At 43.6% G+C, this 20,369-nt stretch overlaps 1 protein-coding gene across 1 annotated transcript; it reads right to left on the bottom strand.

Annotated features, from left to right (window-relative positions):
* Nucleotides 1–1,519: 1,519 nt before the first annotated feature.
* On the bottom strand, nt 1,520–15,696 carry OAZ1 (ornithine decarboxylase antizyme 1). Its single transcript, XM_018573250.1, is given in 6 exon segments — nt 1,520–1,902; nt 3,772–3,857; nt 5,676–5,848; nt 9,351–9,437; nt 9,439–9,496; nt 15,501–15,696. Coding segments are annotated over 6 exon segments (642 nt in total). The 5' UTR covers nt 15,608–15,696; the 3' UTR covers nt 1,520–1,771.
* Between the last annotated feature and the right edge of the window lie 4,673 nt (nt 15,697–20,369).

The following is a 20,369-nucleotide window of genomic DNA, read 5'->3' as shown; positions in this document are numbered from 1 at the left end:
ATGTTGCTTCTTGACAGCTGGACCTCATCTAAATAGCTGGCTCTCCCAGGACGCAATCCAGTAAATATTTACACCCAGCATTAGAACCCTAGAGTTCACATCAATTTAGACACTCTCTGCCCTTAAAATTACTGTGTTGGAGACATGTGTAGGAGTAGGACAGCACAGGATGCTTTATCGAATACCATTTCCCCCGGAAATAAGACATTTCTTGTATTTTTTGGGCTCAAAAAAACCACACTAGGTCTTATTTTCGGGGTAGGTCTTTTTTTAATGTACAACAATCCACACTTATTCATGTACAACAGTCTACATGCATTCATGTACAAAAATTTGGTGATCAGGGGCACCGTACCTTTCCAAGAGCAATTTAGTAACCAATCACTGGCCAGAATGAGCGAAGCACACTTCACTATAGATTCCTCACAAGCGGAGTGCATTTGGTATCACTCCGACCTGTGACAGGAGTCGGTGTTAGGCTCTGTTCACACCTGGGCGTATCAAATATGCGCGTTTGTCGTGTGTTTCGTGACGCGCGTTTTTACAGCAATTCACGGTAAAAAAACTGCAAACTACTGCTACTGCTACTTGGCTGTATCCCAATGGAAACGCTCGACAAAAACGCTGCAAAGAAGCTCATGTACCTTTTCAGGCGTAGGCCGTTTTGTAGCGCGTTCAGACGGGCTGAAATACGGCAAGGTGTGAACCATACCCATAGAAAACAATGGGAGTTTCATGTTTGAGCGGTTTTTAGAGCGTTCGTAGAGCGTTGAACGCGCTACAAAACGTACAGGTGTGAACCAGGCCTTATAGAGGAAGCATCGGCTTATGCTTCTACTAACTCAGTTGCCGCCTCGCTTCCTCTAGCGCTGGATTTGTTGACACCGCTGATTCTCTCCCGCGGCTATTCAAGTTCCCCATTATGCCTCCACCTGCCCTGGGAATGGTCACAACTAGGTCTTATTTTTTGGGGTAGGTCTTATATTTTAGCAATTCCCAAAAATAGTACTAGGTCTTATTTTTCGGGAAACACTGTATATAATCTCCTTTTCACACACCCTCCCCTTATCCTAAAAAGTGGTAAATCGAACAAGGCATGACTTTCACCACACAACAGCATGAAACTTATATTTTGCTAGGGCTAGAAGATCCCATCGAGCTGGTATGAGGTTCGATATACCTTATATAGGGCAAACTGGACAAATTCCCACCTGCTGGAGATGTGATGCAGAGCCAGGTAACATTTTCTACATCTTTTGTCACTGCCCCAAGCTACTACGAATCAGGAACACTGTACATACCATATTTACAGATTTTTGTCAAACCATGATTGCTTTTAGGAAAGATCAGGCCACACGGTTGGTCAGGGTAGAGAAAGAAAAATAAAAACGTTCACTTTCCTTTCTTTGTCATGACATACAATATCGAGTGCTGAAAGTAAAATGTTTCTTCTTAAAAACATAATGTTTTATTTAGAATTAAAGTACTTTGATATCACAAAAACACATTAAACTTCAAATGACATTGCAATAATCTGGAGTGCGCATTTATTAAACATCAAAACATGCAAACAGAAATAATTCAGGAAAGATGATCTGGATTGAATAAAAGTCAACATCCTGCCCTCAATATCCGATCTAACCTGGACAGAGACCAGGGCAAACATTCAACCCCACCAGTAAACTGAAGAGATGCTGAAATGTTTTACAACTCATCTTAGATGACTAAAAGAAAAAAAAAAAAGCTCTAGACACCGAACATTGCAAGATTACTAATCTTCATCCGAAGAATCTCTTTCAAATGTGTAAGCCATGAAGCAAGCATCTGGTCTCTTAGGGACAAGGGGATGTCCAGGTCTCACAATCTCAAAGCCCAAGAAGCTGAAGGTTCGCAGAAGTGCAGCTGCAGGAAGATTGAAAAAGTTGGTAAAACACAACACATCACTCAGAGACTTCAGTTTTAAATTACAAAATAGTTTTGAACACTTCCAAGGAAAATTAATATAAAAAGACATTTAGAGGTTCCACTATGATGCATAAATAAATAACTAGATGGGTGCACATGGCCTGAACAGGTTTCTTGGTACCCCTAGAAAAGATTATATAACAATTAGATCATATTTTAGTTTTCTGTAATTATCACTCAGGTCTCAGGTCAGTTTTGTAAAATCGGTCATTCAACCTATTTAAATGGAGAAAAATTAGTGCTTTGTGTGGTCCACATAATGATACCACACAGCAAAGCTGAGTAGATCAGAAAATTATAGCCCAGCATGTCAATGGTAAAGACAAGACCATCTCCAAGCAGCTTAATGTTCCAGTGACTACAGTTGCACATTTTATGGACTGTGGGAGTGTAGTGAACCTGATTGTGGCTGCAAGAGGAAAATGTACCCCAGATTGAACAGGATAGTGAAAAGGACAGTGAGACTAGCAGACGGAGCCAAGAAAACTTTCCAGAGATACAGGCTGAACTTCAGAGTCAAGGTACATCATTGACTTATTGCACCATCTGTCAGTTTTTGAGTGACAGTGGGCTCAAAGGAAGAGGTTGGAAAAAAAACCAAGCCAAATTTGCTCAAATTAAATTATGCTGCAGTGCCGTCCGTCCGTTTTTTTACTACGGGCGGACGGCAAGAGGTTAAGCAAGTCACATCAGCTCTTCCCGCAAAGATTTCCCCACCTAGGAAGCCAACTGGAGGAACGGATGGGGGAGGGGGTGGGCACAGCTGCCTCTGGATTGACAGCGGACTCTGCCCATCAGCCAGCTGAGTGGATCTTGACAGTCTTGTCCCAGCTGCAGCAATCAGTATATAGTGGGCAAGAGCCCATTATATACTGAGTTTTGGGTCACAGGAGGATGTTAGTATATGTCCTCCCGTGACCCTTAAGAGAACTGGGAGGGGGGGGGGGGGGTTACCCCATAGTTCTCTTAAATGTTCTTTGCAAAACTGTTTCACTGTACATATTGGGATTTCCTCTTTTTGATGAGCACACATCTTTTAAGCTGGACTTAAAGAGAAAATGGTCCAAGGTGCTAAACACAATAATGGAGACTTAAATTTTACTTAAACAGTGCTTGATCATACAGAATAATCATAATGCTGTTGGCCTTCTGCTTAAGAACTATGACCTTTTTTGCCTTAGTTCTCTTTAGGGTCACAGGAGGACATATACTATTGTTCTCCTGTGGCCCAAAACTCAACATATATTACGGGCTGTTGCAGACAGCGCAAAGCCGCTCGGCAGCCAGGACAGATCCTGACAATACCTGATTGACAGCTGGGTCTACTTTTCTAGAGGCAGAGCCAGCTGTGCCCACCTCCTCCCCCATCCATCCAGTCAGCACTGGAGGAACAGAGGGGAATCGCTGTGCTCGGCAGGAAGGAAATTGGGAACTGAGTAATCAGCGCTCAGTTCTCGATCAAAAGAGCCGATCTATGACAGCCTCAGTGCTCTAATTATGGGGATGAGCGCATTTCACTCTCCCCATAATTCTCCTTTAAGCACCATTTGATGCATTCTGACACACACTTTGTGCTCCAATATATCTTCAATTATTGCATACCGAAGCCTAGGGACCCTTGGAAGCAATATTGACTGAACTGAATCCAGTTTTCATAGTAGCAGCATTTCGTTGCTGTTCATTGCCAAGACTTGTTTAAAAAACCAATACTAATATGATCCTAGGGATTTGCCCAGCCAGGAAACGGTCACAAAATGTAAACTGCAAATTGTGAGAAGCTTGCACATGTACAGGATGTGAACTTACCTCTATCATCTCTGTTCTTGTGGAAACAAATAAAAACATGGTCGACTTGGAGTTGTTCCTCTGCAAATTCAAGCAGAACAGCAAAGCTGCAAAGAAGAAAAAAAAAAAAAACTTACAAAGTCAAACATGTAAAAAGGGTACTTCACGTATCCATTTGTAATACTTTCTTTAAACTGCCATTTTAATGCAATATTCCTTAGTAGGCAGAAAAGCTAGTTGCACTTTTCTAAAACTATGAGGTGAGTGGAAATCACTCATCTCATAGTTCTCCTTTAATCTTTTTATGCAAGCATAAAGGGTTTATCTCCATCTATGTAGCTTTACCCAATCTTCATGGGAATGACAACAGGCGAGGAGCCCCCTGAGATTGGACAGTTTCTGCCCTGTCAATTGTCTGATGTCATGCAGTCTTCCAACCCTCAGAAATCCAGTCAAAACCTAAAGCTTTGCAGCTCAATTAAACTGCCTGAAAAGGTTTATAAGGTAATCATGCACAGTACAGACATCCTACTGTAATTACCTATGGTAGCTTTTAAAGAAGAACTCCAGAAATGTTAAACTTGCCCTTGCAGTGGTGCTACCCCTGCACTGCAAGATTTAAGTCCTTGTTTTGTCTAGGGGAGTCAAATAAAGCAGATATACTCACCTGATCTGGTTTTCGGTCTTGCTGGGCAGCTAGGCCAGTTTCCACAGCCTCTCCTGCCCTGGGCTCTGGCAGTCCAAGGACCCCAGATGTCACACAACTAATGCAGGTCCATTGATTTGCATTAAACAGGACAAGGGGCATTCCACAGCAAGAGAGGGGGAGGAGAGTGTTTACCTCTGCAGGACCAAGGACCAGATGAGTTGATCGGCTTTGACTCGGACAAAACTTGCACTTAAACCCTTGCAGTGCAGGAGTAGCTTTAAATCAATCATGGTTCCACTGTTTGAATTTTGTTCCCAGACTGCACAAAGCCTAGGCTTCTGTCCTAATCAATAATAAGCCCCACCTCCTATGTTACAAAGGTCATACTGTTAAAATGTTCAGTGCACAAAAGAGGACCTCCAATTGACCAATGAACAAATGAGGAAGGTCTTGATACCAGAAGGAGCAGGGTTTAACCCCGACTTTGGTAGTAAGTTCAATGAAGAACACCGGGATAATTGTAAACATTAACACAACGTACTTCTGGTCTTAGGCCCATTCATGCCTTTGCATTCGGTCAAATGCCTGAAGCACGACAATGCTCAAGATGACTAATCCTATTTGTCTCAATGTGGCTGTTCACACCTGAGTGTTTTGCTTGTCACCTGTTGCTCAAAAAGTACACGAGTTTGTCTTGGGGCAGAATTGTTTTTGGCTCCACAAATATTTTTAAAATGAGGGTTTACATGCATTTGTCAGCCACTTCTATTTATAGATCTATGGAGCCAAAAACATTTGTTTCAACCATATAGCCATTTAAACATCAATTTTGTGACACCATAGACTAATAGGCTCAAAATATACCAAGAGGGTATTTTTGCTCATTCAGATCAGACTGTAAATAACCTTTCAAGCTGCATATTAATTAAAATTGTATGACCACCATAGAAGCCTTAAACCCAACACACAATCCCCTCTAATATAGCTAAAGCAGCCCTGCAGATACTTGGACAATTCTGGATCCAGTAAGGTGTGTGCAGAAATGCTACCGATTGTCTCAGGAATCAGTAGTATTGCTTGTATACATACCACCATGGCCTGCAAATGAAACTTGAAGCAAAGTAAGTCCAGAGCTGCCGACTGCTGTATTACAGGCTTGATTTAGGCATAAAGGATCATACAGAAGGGGGTTTAAAATAGGATAGATCGTATATAGAGTTTAGCTCATTTATGGTCACTAAAAGTTAAGACGGTTATTATCCAAGTTTTAACTTACCTATCTTTGCTCCCATCAGGGAGTGTGCCACTTGGAATTTCTATGTACAGGTTATTGTTATTTAGTACAGCTTTCCAGTCTACTTGCTTCCCATCTATTAGCCTGGATTGGACATTAAGAATTCTGGTCCTGTTATGGGACGTAAGCTCCTCTGTTATATTCAGCCGGTTATCCTAGACAAACAAAAAACAATACATTTTAAGCCTTTATCAAGAAAGGAAAGAGCAGACCCCATAATAAAAACATAATAGTCAGAACACTTAGAAGGAGAAGGGGAAAAAAAAAAAAAAAGGGATTTTTGTACCCATAAAATAATTGATTTAATTAAAGGACACAGGATACAGAGACAAATGGGTTATACTGCCGCCTACATGAGGTGTTGGACACTGGAAAACAGTGACCAGTCTTATAACCCCTCCCTTTTCCAGAATGCCTCACTTTTGTAACAAAGCAGTATCAAGGGCAAGAACCAGGGGAGCAAAGCTGGTCTTCTTTAAACGCAAAGAAAAGGATTTACAACATCCAATTTTCTTTCTTGGTAGTTGAGGGACATAGGGCTCAGGCAATTGGGATTTCCAAAAGCCATTTGAGGATTGGGCAACACAGCAAACCCTGAACAGGCCCACTATAAAACAGAAAACTGGAACCTGCCTTCAAGCTGCCTGAAGGGTCCAAAGCTGGCATTAGAAGAGACCTAAATGACCCCTGGTAATACTAGAGAACACGTGAACAGAAGACCAGGTGGCAGCCTTGTAAGCAGATCTAGTAGACTATGCCTTCACACAGGTGGTACTAGATGCTAGGAATGATGAACTGCCTAAGCCACTGAGAAATGGTGGAACAAAAAACTGGCCCCCCTTTGCAGGGGCCATCAGTAACGAGTCAGACTTTTTAATGAAAGCATTGGCTGTGACATAGACACATACAGCTCAAACAAGGGAAAGCTGCTGATGTACTGGACAGGGCAACAGTAGCAGTGTTCTGTTTGGGCTGAAAGGCTAAAAATTGTCTTTGGAAAAAATAGGCGGTGCTAGGCCTTAATACCTCCTTGTCCAAGACCAGAAAGGGTCCTTTACAGGACAAGGTCACCAGATTGGACACATGCCTCGCAAAGGTGATGGTAACAAAGTAACGATGTGAACAAGTGTGGAAAGAGTAATATTGCAGATTGGTTGAAAAGGAGAACACAAAATTCAAACCTCAGTGTGACAGGTGAATGCATAGGGTAAGCCACATGAAAGACACCCTATTCGAAGGTCTTAAAGAATAGAATGCTAGTGGTCCTTGAAACAAGATTTTAAGTGCCAAGATTTGCCCTTTGACAGTACTCTAGACCAACTGTTGATCCAGAACAGTTTCCAAAAAGGCAGATTTACCTGTGCTAACGTTTCTTTCCTGACACCCAGTAAAGTATTATTCAATGTGTGATGGTAGACCTTGTGGGAAATGGACTCCCCAACTTTTAGTATTGTAAAAAATCATCTATAAGAAAGACCAATGTCTCAAGACCTAGTAGTCAACAGCCATGTTAAAGCTAGTGAGCAAAAAGCAGGGTAGTACACCAGCCCCTAGATACAACAATCCATATGGATTGTAAGTGCCCACAGAGGGTCTCTGCAAGAAGTCATCAGGTCAGAGTACCACATCTGCCAATCATTCTACACAGTAAAGCAGGGCTGTTGGCAGGAGCTCAAAATGCTCCACAAGAAAAGAATCAGTGTGGAGGGACACGCTTGCTTGACTAGTTTAATCCATGCCCCTAAATGTTTTACAGATCACTGCCATGACAGGTTCTAAGGGAAGGCCTGTGTTTATGAAAGTCTCCAAATATTTGACTAAGGGATCCTTATACATTTTATAGCATTTAACCAAATGGTTTGCCAGCAAAATGTTTCAGAAGTATAAGTTTTATCAGGAGTTTCCCCAGTCTGTACAGGACATCCTGGAATGGCAAGTGCATGGGAAAGGTTTTAATAGTTTTGGGGCCCATCAGTGGTCCTAGATTGGGAACCTTGGGAACTCAAACTGGCTGCTGGAAGCAGGACAGGTTCAAATAGCCATAGGTAACAAGGTCAATCAGCAGCAATGGTTTACCAAAGTGAAACAAAATGTATCTTGCTACAAGAAGCAATGGCAAAAAGGTGCCACCTCAGATTGAATGGCAGAACAAGAGAAAGAAAAAGAAAAAAAAAGCTAGTAAAGACTTCTGCTGGTAGGAAAAAAAATGTCAATCCTCCATGGACACTAGCAAATTCCCCCATTAGATTAATCGGTAACAGTATTCCTGGAAATCTTCCAGGGCAGCAACCGGAGAGATTATTGGTTGCTCTGTCTACAGGAAACTGTTCTAGTTGTGTTTCCTGTAGACTGAGGAACCAATCATCTCATGTTGCTGTCCTGGAAGATTATTGGGGAAGACACCGGCTATGCCAGTATTTAAATCCTCCTGTAGGTGGCAATACAAAATCAATAGTCTCTGAATCATGTGCCCCTCAATGAATGAGGAGATTATCCGTTTCCAAAGGTAGATAGGTGGCAATACCTCTTCACTGAAGTTGTCTTCTGAGCCACAGGCAAGGCAAACATTATCTTTAACTGCCTCCGGGCCGGCCGTAGTAAAAAAACGGCCGGCCAGGAGCTCTCTAGATCTGAGCGGGCGTCTCTAGACGTCCGCTCAGACACACCCCCGAGCGGGAAATGGCCGCAATTTAAAAACGGGCAGCGATGCCCATTAATATACATGCGATCCGCCGGCTGTAAAGCCGGCGGATCGCTTGTATTTAGCGACGATCGGTGCGGCCCCCCCGCCATTGTCCGGCTGATCAGCATGTCACCTGTGACACGGGATCAGAGAGCTCGGTACTTTGAGAGCAATAAGTCTAGGGCCATCAATCACTGATAACACTAAACTGATGAGCGGTAAAAACGTTTAAAGCGTCGCCTATGGCTAATTTTGGTTGCGGTCGTTTTCGGCGATGTTGCGGGTGCGCGCAATTTTAAAGCTTGACATGTTTGGTGTCTATTTAACCGACGTGACCCGATATTTTATATTTGACCAAAAAACTGGGTAATAAATGTTTCCTAACATATTGTTTAAAAAAAACGGGTTTTTTTTCAAAATTTTCCGTAATTATAAAAAAAAATAAAACCCCAGTGGTGATTAAATACCACCAAAATAAAGCTCTATCTGTCCCCAAAAAATGGTGTAAAATTCATTTCAGTACAGCGTTGCATGACGGAATAAACGTCAGTCAAAGTACCGCAGCGCTGAATACTGAAAAATGGCCTGGCCAGGAAGGGGGTCTAAACACCTGGTCTTGAAGTGGTTAAAAGGGACATTTGCTATTTAACTTTGCAAGAGTCACTATAAGGCTCCCTTTTCACATGTCTCGTCATCTCTTGTTGTAAAATATGCCTGTTTGCAGACCTCAACAGCTTAAGCTGAAAGTACACATTTAAATAAACGAGTGAGAGGAGTGCCCAATAACTAGGACACCTGTTGATTAGCTTGCTTTCATTGAGCCATTTATTGGCAGCTTTCTTGTGTGCTGCATGGTAAGCCAAATCAGGTTTCTTTTTGTAACTGGACCATATACACACACTACATGAAGAATCTGACAGTTAAGCTCATCTTAAACTCTCAGTGCAAAGATTAATATGCAAACACATACTTACAGAATAAAATAAATTAGCTGAAAGATTGTGATCCCTTTGACTATTCCCTCGCCCACCTGGGATCTTCAGGGGTGGGTGAGGGACATCAGGAACACCACCGAGGCCCGGGACCCAGGTTACTACAGCAATTGAAAGAAACCCTGGAACTAAAAAGAAAAGTTACACGTTAGAAAGGTCTCATGTCCCATATGAAAAACATCACAGTAAGGCCCCTTTTAGACGGATGTTGTGACATGCCTGTCAGTCTATTTTTTCCCCCCTTCATCTTGCGATGGAGGAGAAAACAGAAGTTACAAAAGCCATGTTGGTCCATGGGGAATCTGATGCAACAGAGATGTGTCCTTTTACATCAAATTTACCTCCGATCTGGAACAGTCAGTTCCACCGAAACGGGCCTGTAATCAGTTTGCTTTTCTGTACCTGCCTGGAGCCAGATACAACCAGATGCATGCCCATTTAGATCCAGATGACCATAGACTAACATTGGGCTTCCAATCAGGTCCACCTGAAAAACTAACAGACTGCCCTGATAGGAATGCTTGTGTAAAAGGGGCCAAATAGCAATGTATTCAAATCATAAGTCATTTTTCAGCTTCCCAAGTACCCAAAAGCAGTATGAAAAATTGTTACTTGTGTTCTCATCCAGATAAAGTAATATATATAAACCAACTTGTAGAAGTGTCTGAAGTGCCCGCAGGCTTAGTGTTCAGATTGCACAATACTGATCGCTACAAGTTAAACATTGCTAGCAGAGACCCCAAATGCTGTGTACACAGTCATATGAGGAAGGTACATGCAGAAGAAAAGGAAAACAAGCTGACCTAATCTATATATATATTAGGTGCCTAATTAAAGACTATTTAAGACAATTATTTCAAAATCTATTATTTGATCTTGTGGTGAAGAATTAATCTGCAATGGACTGTACCGAGTAATGCACCTACCTTGCATTAAAAGGAGAACTATGGGGTCAAAGGTAACGGGAGGAAACAAACTAGCGTCCTCCTGTCACCCTAAGCTCAGTATAGCGCGAGCTACAGCTCGTGCTATACTGAGACGCCGCAGCCGGGACGGATCCCGACATTACTGTCTGGATCCACCCAGCTGAGGGATTGACAGCTGGCTCTGCCAATCCAGAGGCAGAGCCAGCTGTGAATCCCTGCAGGGAGGGGTGAATGACAGTCACGGCTCTCTACAGGGATAGATCGAGAAGTGAGCGAGCGACGCTATGTGTTCGCTCAGTTCCCGATCTATTGAGCCGACATGTGACAATTTCATTGTCACAGGTCGGCTAGAAGTATGAGGCTGAGTGATTTTCACTCACCTCATAATTCCCCTATAACAGTGCAGGAAGTGTGTTGCCATTCATATGAATGGCACCCCAAATGCAACTGTGGTACAACGATGTGCGTTGCGGCTGAAAAACATGCATGTTTTTTTTTCTCCAACTGCTCCATCGTCAAGGGCAATCTGGACAGGAGGTGCGTTTGAGGTGCCATTCAAATGAATGGTAATGCACCTCCCACACTGTTAACTGCACAGGATTGTGCGATTAACACAGGGTTAATGGAAACGGGCCCTAAACCTGTACATGCATTCATGGTCACCAATTCATGATTTACTATGAGCACTGGATCACTATCAGAGCCAAGCAACAGCTCTTCCACAATAGTTCAGGGTATTGACAATTGTATTGAGGTGATGTCTGAAAGTAATCTATATGCTTCAGGAATCAAACTGATTAGTAAGGGATCCTATATGAGGGAATTAAATTAAAATACACTGAAAGCAGAACTGGTTTGATAAACCTGAACATAATGCATTACTTCAAATGTGAAATGCAATAGCCACCATCCTACCAAGCTTAAAAACACATCTTCAGTTTATACCAAAAACAAACTGAAAGTGCCGCAAAAAAAAAAAAACACCTAACAATTCAATTACATTTTCACTAATAAGCTCTTGTCTACACAAGAATTACACTCCTCTCTACACACCATCCCTCAGCTCATCTCAGCAGATGCAGGCAGCAAGCAGATGCCCATGGGGATAGGAGAGACCTGAAAACAGCAGCCATTTGCAGCTTGCTTTCTGCATATGAACAAAATAACCCTTCCATTTTGTAGTGCAATTATAGCTGTTAATACTGTGAAGTGTCATTAATAAGCTTTTACTACTCTGCAGGTTCATAACTGTTGGCAGGGCCATAACAGAATCGTTTCATATTTCTGGTGCTGCAAATGTAACTAAATATTTCAAATTAAAGTTCACTTTTAGATACTGCATGAAAAAGGTAGGCAAACGCATGACATGATCATGAATGGAAAAGCCACAAAGGGCCGAGCTTGCAGACGCTACAGCACACATGATGCATATGCATTACTATTTCTCCCAAGGTCCAAACTAATTATTCTGAGGCAGGAAAAATGCAGCAGGATTGTGCTGGAGCTCTGACGTATACATTTCACAGAAATTTCCCATAGCTTATATGTAGTAGAGGTGTGTTGTACCACTGAAAACCGAGTGGGAACCAAGGCTAATCACACTTAAAGCAGACCTAACGTTACACTGTTCACCTTCTACATCAACATGCCTACTGCCTGAAAAAGCCAAGAGCGGCAAGCTGCCCAAATCCAGGTACTATCCTGATGACCGCTTAAAGCTAGCCATAGACTGCTATTTTCTGTTCAATCCGTGGACTGAATGAAGAAAAAAAAAATATAGCAGATTCCTCCATCAAAGCTACGAGTGCATTGATGGAGGAAGCCCACTGTTTCTTTTGTATTCGCCACTGTCACAATTCCCAAAGACGAGAGCTTGTACAAAGGTTTTCTGACCAGTACCATCGATCAGGTGGTTGAGTGATGCCAGTCAAGAGGGTGCCGACAGCAGCACCCACTGTGCTAATTTCAGTGTATGGCCACCTTTACAGTCCAATCTTTCAGGCTAGGTTCAGACTATGGTGATCCGTGACCACGCGGCAATCATGCACGAAACCACGTGGACACAGAATCGCCCACCACCGCGTTGGCTGTGCCATTTTTTTCCAATGGCACCCCAGTCGTGCCAGGCAGAACGCGTGGTTTCCCGCTGCCATTTTGCATGTTCACTAAACCACTCCAAAAAAAGGTACATGTACACTTTTTGCAATTGCCGCTGGATGTAAACCCATTGAAATCAATGTAAAATCAGATCTAATTACAACAAGTGTAAACACCTAGTAAGGACTGTATAGCTAGCAAAGGATGGTGCCGCAAGTTGGGGATTAACTGTAGAAGGCACCCTGTTACTTATAGCAGTTTACTACTGCTGTGTTTTGTGAGGCAACAACACAAATTGGCTGCCCAGGCCTTACAGAACCACCCATGGCAAAGTAAAAGAAATCAAAAAGCTGATTGGAGCGGGAGGGAAAATGCTTCAGTTCTTAGGAGGTGGGAGTCTAAATTTAGGATTGCATTGAAGTAGATGTATACCACAACTAGACTACATTTAGATTGTAGTGGCAGTTTGCAGGTTGGCACGTGGCATTGTTCCCACTTTTAGGATTTTACATCAGCGGCTCCAGCCTTTATGCAGCCACTTTAGGTGCCTAAATTTTTGGAAAACGTACTATTCAATCAAAATTTCAGCCCCAGAGGGGCTGAAGTAGAGAAAATACTTAATTCACTACTGCACGGATGGGGGAATACTTTCCCCTCCGCCCTTGTATTATGAAAGAACAGGGTGTAACACTGTCAGAATACCTAAACTGACTACAACTGATTGCCTGTAGTCACTGTTCGGACAAGAATTTTTAGACCAGCCCCTTCAACAATTTATAGTATTAAGGTCTGGGTGTTTATTTTACCTTAATGCATTCTCTGCATTTGGGTAAAACCACCTGGAACCTTCTACCCCCCACCACCCCAATTTACCTGTAGGCACGGATGCCTCCACAGCAGCCGCTTAGCTGATGATGGCACCTGAGGGGGGAACCACTTGAAAACGAGGAATTGAAAATTTTTAAAGTAAAATGGCAACAGTCTTAGACAAAGGAGGGCCTACTTGTAGCAAATATTTAAAAGAAACAAAAAATGTATTTTGGCTATAAAGCTGAAGGGTCTGCTTTGGGGGGACCTGTTCTAATGACCGGAGTAGTGGGCACCAGGAAAGGCAAGCTTGTACAACCTTTTATAACGCCAGACTTCTGAATGTCATTCTAAACCTGCTTCGATTTTAGAAATGGAGTTTTTTTTTTTATTATTTCATTCCAGAAAATAAGCATGCTCACTTCCATTTCTTTTTTTCAGCACTACGATTCCAACGAAATCCAAACGTTCTGAAAAAACATTTAACAAAAAATTCTAACCCCGTATTTAGCATAACACAAAACGCCACTAACCGTTACGTGTGACAACATTTAGTATTGCTTAGGCCCTGTACTCGAATCATGTGACCTCTAGAGCACCCTGGGGTGCCTTCTGGCTTCCTCAAAGATCACATGGCATCATTCCTTTCCAAAAGGTGGAACGCTGATGTAAAAGGTGGGCTCCTGATGTCAAATGGGAGCTCTGCTGTAAAGGTGGGCTCCTGGTGTCAAATGGGAGCTCTGCTGTAAAAGGTGGGACTCCTGATGTGAAGGAGTGCCGTGACCAAAGAAGGTTGAGAAACACTGATCTAGAAAATAAATATTTCCAGCCAGTATGGAAAATATGCTTGAACAAAAAAGTAATGCTGCTACGTAACCAAGTAAAAAGAATGCTAAGGATTCCTAAATAGAAAGATTTAGATAAAACGGTGAACCAACCATCTACTCTACATGGGTGGCTTAGAACTGACACTGCTGAATTAACCAGCAATCTTATGCAGCCTCATTTACCCCATCTCCAGCTAGGAAGGCCACAAGACACCAACTAGTAAGAGATGGCGCTTAAATCTACAGTCCCGAGCCCCAGATTCAGATTTTATTAGTCACATACATAATCGTACACAGTATGATATGCAGTGAAATGCTTACACGACTGTAAAAAAGGGGGGGAGAAGTGGATAGATAAGGGAAAGAATCAAATATGAATATAAATAATTTAAAATTTACACAAAATAGAATATAAGTATGAATGAAAAAAAAAATGGTTTAACTACTACATGCGTGTGTTATCACAGCACACCTGGCTCAGGGAAACCACCAGGATGAACAAAAATTCAACCTCATCAACTGACCAGGACCCAAAAACAACCAGCCTGGGGTGTCACGACAACCATAAACTAGTCTGATCACCACACAGACCAACCAAACCAGATGACCGTTAGCTTCTCAAATATACTGGTCATGGGCCTGGGCTTTATTGCCATCACTGAGAACGGCAAGGTGCCGTTACATGAGGCATAATATCCTAAGACATCAAATCTAACAGATCAAAACACTACCAAAAAAAAGGAATGATCAATTTAGGCTTTAACACAGTGATCAGGAGCTTTGCATCAGCCACATGATTCATTTCCAAAGATCATGGGCTCATCTGATAATACATGCCTTAAAAAAATGATGATTCATGTGTGGTTAGCTTTGTGAAATAACCCTCTTGCATCATCTCTTCTTTTACTTGCTTACCAGGCCTATATAAGGGCCAACTAAATCCAGTAAACATCTACGCACGCACAAACACACAATTGTATCATACAATCTCCTTTAGATGTACCAAAACTATGCAGGGCAAGGGCTGTCGGATTGGATGGATTAAGCAGGTCATCGTATTATGGAAAATCCTGAGTTGACATCAGTAAAATTATAATGGCCTCAAAATACACATTACAAGCGGATTGTCACAGATCTACCAGCTACATACAAGAGCTGTCTGACTGGCTAGATTATGTAGGGCCTTAGATTACACAATTGTGGCAAACCTAAACTGGTGTACCGTCAGATTGCAACATGTATGATGACCCCTGGGGGCAGGTTTGATATTACAGTAATCCTTCCCAACGTCACACACATCCCAATCTAAGAAGGCATTTAACACATGATTAGGCCTGGATCTACCTAGGCCCACCACATGAGGAAACTGCCATCGAACGCCTATAATAAAACCGAGAAGGATCAGAAAAGGGAGAGGAGTCAGGTGGACGACACATTTAATTCGTAAGAGCGGACAGATCAAAAAGGCCTCCTACCTTTCACTACTATTACTCAGAAGAGGCATGATGCAGCTTTTATTTCCTTCCTTTTCTCTGGCAAAGCAATGGCTATTGAGTATCCGTTGAAGAGAGGATTTCACCATCCGGCCTCTCTGGTCTTAGAACCAGAAAATCCTAGGCCTTCTGCCTCTTTCGCCGGAGCCTCTCAAAATGGCGAACCGCAGCGCGCAATAACACCTATATGTAGACGGCGCGTGCCTCCGCCTACAACACTGTCAGCTTCGCTGGCCAATCACTGATCCCACTCCTGCGGCCGCCCCGGGACGCGCGCTCCCAGAGCCCGCCGTTGATTGGCCGCAGAGTGAACTGGGAAGGTTTGCACGGGTGACCGTAACGATTCTCTTCTTCTCCCGCCCCATAACTTGCGCTTGGCAACAGCGCGCGCACGCCATTTTCTAGTGTAATGACGTCAGATGAAAGCACGCGGACGCGCATGTGGTTAGACTAAATAAGGACAAATAGTTTCGGGAACGTTGATGTGAACAACATGCGAGCTTTGCAGCTTGCCGGCATAGCACAGGCGCTCCGGTTCTAGCAGAGAAAGTAAGTGTGTCCCAATCTAGGCAATATAATGAGTCAGTGGAAGTATTACGGGCTGGTGTAACATGACAGCGCGCTAGCTTTGTGTGAGGAAGAGACCGTGAAACCGCAGTTACGACACAGTGTCACGTGATATAAGACGTAGGCGGAAGTGGGCGTTGCTTGGGAATAAAGCCTAGGTTTTATGTACATACAGCTTTGGCAGTCCAGTTCAATATTATTATTTTCATGTAAAGTATATTAAAACCCAAGAGCAAGTATGTCATGTATTGCAGCTTTCCAGTCCTTACATGTTGGTGCAGGCCAGAAAAAAAAAAGATTCCTTAGGTCCACATTCACACCTGAGCATTCCTTGAACGCACAACAAAAATGTGCTCTTTGACACACGTTCTGGAAAAGTGTCAAAAATGCAAACGTGCTTGCTGTGATGCTACCAGTTAATAGCGCTCCAAACTCGGCTGGGCAAATGTGTTTTTTTGCGTGCGTTTCAAGGTGCACAAATGCAGAAGAAAAAACAGTGGAATGCATGTTGCAGAATTTGGGACATGCACTACTTTCCTGCATTTGTTGTGCGTGCAGGAACCCATGGAAACAAATGGGGACTTGTGGCAAACGCAGGAAGAAAACGTGCGAGAATGCAATGCACTTTCCCAGTAGGCCTAGGTGTGAATGGGGACTTATTATTAATATTATTATTATACAGGATTTATATAGCGCCAACAATTTGTGCAGCGCTTTACAATATAAGGAGGATATTACAATCACAATGCAATTCAAGACAAGATGGTAAGGAGAGGCTTGCACCTGAAGGGTTACAATCTAAACAGTGCAGAAGGATGAATCTCCCACTATGTCTATTTTACCCTGACAGCTGGCACCCGCCACTTGCCATCCGAACAGTGGCTGCAGATGATTGGTGAAGTCACTGTTTGGCGGATAATTTTCCACTCTGTGTATGGCCAGCTTAAATTCTAAGTTCAACTTTTGGACCATGTTTCATGTTTTTTCCATATTCGGGGTGTAACATGCAGCATGGCCAGATTGGCACCCCCCTCCCATCCTCCCCACTTACCTGAATCGCAGAGTTCATCTCCTGAGGGCTGCTGCCGTATTTTGAATTCAGCGCAGCTGATACGTCCTCCATTCACACATCCTTTGACAGAATCTGTGAATTGAGAAAGTACAAGTCCCATCAGGCACTGTGGGAGAGGGACTCGTTGTTCTCAATAAAATACAAGTGCCGTGACGCCATGAGATGGAGAGGTGTTTTGTAGTTCTAACACACTTTCTGTCCAAGGGTGACGATACTGCTTCTCCATAGATATGGTGAGCCTTATCACCCTAAAGCTGGCCATACACCTATAGATTTTCGATCGGGAATTTTCGTTGCTGCCAAGAACTCTCATTCGATTCCAGCTCAAATAGCCCATCAAGTACAGACCAATGTCGATTCGATAATCGTTCGTTAGCAATACTAACGCACCAAATTTTGTCGATGGACCGAACTTATTTTTGTTTGCACATGTGCAGTGTTCTTGCATTGATTATTATTCTTTTGTTCTTTTTGTACGAAAACGCCACTAGTCCATTGATTTTCGTTCAAATCGAAAAAAGTTTTCCAGCCTCGCCCTTTCAAAAAAAATCTACCGGGATTACAGTAAAAAAAAAAATTGTTGGTGTCCCAACAACTGTTCGAATTTCGTTCGAAAAGAACATTCATGTAAGATTTCCGAATGAAAATCAAAGCATGTATGGGCACCTTAAGACAGGAAGTGTGTTACTGGCCATATCACTAGGTAAAAAGAAAGGGAAAAAATCCTGAAAAAAGAAAAGTAATGCAACCACCACATGTAAGGACATTGGTAAGCTGCAATACATTCCATTTCTGTTTTCGGCATTAGATGCACTTTAAAACCCAACTCTAAGCACAATAATGTTGTTGCAGTATAGTAAATGGGCAGTGACTTTGCTGTAAAGCCATCTGCCATATTCAGAACTGCCTCCTTCTTCCCTCAAATCATCAATATTCATGCAGTTGAAAGTCTAGCTCCCGCTGAACTTTCATGCTCACTCTGGCTGTAGTACTTCAGGTCTCATAGATCTCATCACTGTCGTCACATCCAGGGCTGGATTTTGCACAAGGCCAACCGAGGCCCGTCCTCGGGGCAGCAGGGAGTAGGGGGGCAGCAGGGGTGTGGAATTCCTATCTCCCAATGCCCGGGGCATGCAGTTCTGGGCGCCAAGCGGGTATTTGTTCTCTGCATTTAGCCCTGCTTTGGCAAGCAGGGCTAAATGTACAGCGGCAAAGCCGCCCCTTGTTTTGTACAAGTGATCTCGGCGATGTTGCTGAGATCACTTGTATGCGGGGGGGGGCTTTGTCGCATTGAAGAACCTGGCATTGGGCCGGCAGAGAGAGTAAATCCGGCCCTGGTCATATCTCTAACCCCAATAGTAAATAAAAGTAATTCACCGGCACACACTTGAAGGGTTTTTAAAGTATTGATATGTTTATTCAATACCCAAATGTCACATACTGTCATACGGTGCTAACGTTTCTAGTCCGCACAGGGATCCTTCATCAGAGCGACAGATGAAGGATCCCTGTGCGGACCCGAAACGTTAGCACCGTATGACAGTATGTGACATTTGGGTATTGAATAAACATATCAATACTTTAAAAACCCTTCAAGTGTGTGCCCGTGAATAACTTTTATTTACTATTAGTGTTACCTGGCACCACATATACCTTGTGGTTTTGGGACCGTGGCAATGCGAATGGGATTTGGACTTTATATCTCTAACCCCCTCTCCTCCTGGGCAGTCGGAAAGCAAAAGGCCTCAGGCTCCGTTTTGTAATTGTCCAGGAGGAGAGGGTGATAGCGATACAATCACACCGCTGAGATATATAAGACCTGCAGCACGGAGTGGGCACAGAAGTTTAGCGGGAGCTGGACTTCCACCTGCATGTTTACTGATGATTTGAGGGGAGATGGGGGAAGATCTTATTATGGCAGATGGCTTCACAGCAAAGGCACTCTGCCACTGACCTGCAATAAGATTATTGTGCCCAGGGTTCAGGGGCTGACTGGCAACTTTTAGCCCAGGGGGCAAGTACAACCCAGAGGCCCATGGTGCAGCAACTTGGCCCCCCTTCCGCTCTGCCTCTTCCCCGCATTCTACCCGCCCGTCTGCTACTTTTGCCATCCATGTAACAGTGGTGTGAATGGTCGGGAGATGCGAGGACTCCTAGTAAGTTCATGAAAGGGGTGACTGGCTAGGGGATGGTGCTCTCCTCCCACTGGGCCCCCTACATGGTTCTGGCCTTACTCCGCTCCATGTCCACTACTTAGGCACTCTCGCCCACTGTAGGCCGCCGCTGACTGTCCATGCTTCTGGGCTGTGAGCTGTGGGAGGGGCCGTACAGTGTCAAAGTCAGTGTTCTATAATTTTTCTCGATCCTATACATTTTCTCGACTGTGTCACTTCCAGTGGGGCCGAGTCATCTGAATCGGCTGTTTTCATGACCCCCTTTCTTCATGACATGCACACCTGGAAGTGACGCGGCAGATAAATGTATGGGTTGAGGAAAGTTAGAACACACTGGTAGTGGAGGCATGCCTCGTCAGTGCTGTGTGCGTGTACGACTGCTGCAACCCTGGTAGTTCTGCCACTAACTCCAAGCTGTAGAGGGACTACGAATCTCAGCACATTATACAGCAATGCAAATTAATACCACCAGCTAGAGAGGACAATAAATCTCAGAAATACATTGTACAGCATTGCAGAATGGCATTGGCAATAGAGAACTACAATTCCAAGCAATACATTACACAACAATGTAGAATACCATCAGCTATAGAGGACTATAAATCCCAGCAATAATGACTACCAACAGCTATAGAGAACTACAATTCCCAGCAATACCATTATTCAGCAATGCAGAACTGCATCAGCTATAGAGAACTACAAATCTCAGCAATACATATTACAGCAATGCAGAATAATATGAAGCTACATAGCTGTTGCTCTGGGTTCTCCGCCTGATGTCTCCAGGGTCTCAGGATGGTTGTGCGGGCTCTCACCAGGGGTCCAGAGAGTTTCACGGGTGCGTGTGGGTGCAGCAGAGGCGGCTCCCTAATTAGGCTCTCAGGTGGCCAATGCGGACTGTGAGGTGGTCAGTGCGGGATCTGTGGGGGCTCCCTAATAAGCAGTGGTGGGTAGTGGGGGCTCCACTGTGGCCAGTGGGGGCTCCCTGGTGGTTAGTGGGGGGATCCCTGGTGTAGGGTGACCATTTATCTAGAGCTG

Source organism: Nanorana parkeri, unplaced genomic scaffold (assembly GCF_000935625.1).
Source record: "Nanorana parkeri isolate BGI_ZX_2015 unplaced genomic scaffold, ASM93562v1 scaffold2302, whole genome shotgun sequence".
NCBI classification, from domain to species: Eukaryota; Metazoa; Chordata; class Amphibia; order Anura; family Dicroglossidae; genus Nanorana; species Nanorana parkeri.
This window is presented reverse-complemented; position numbering and strand designations above follow the sequence as displayed.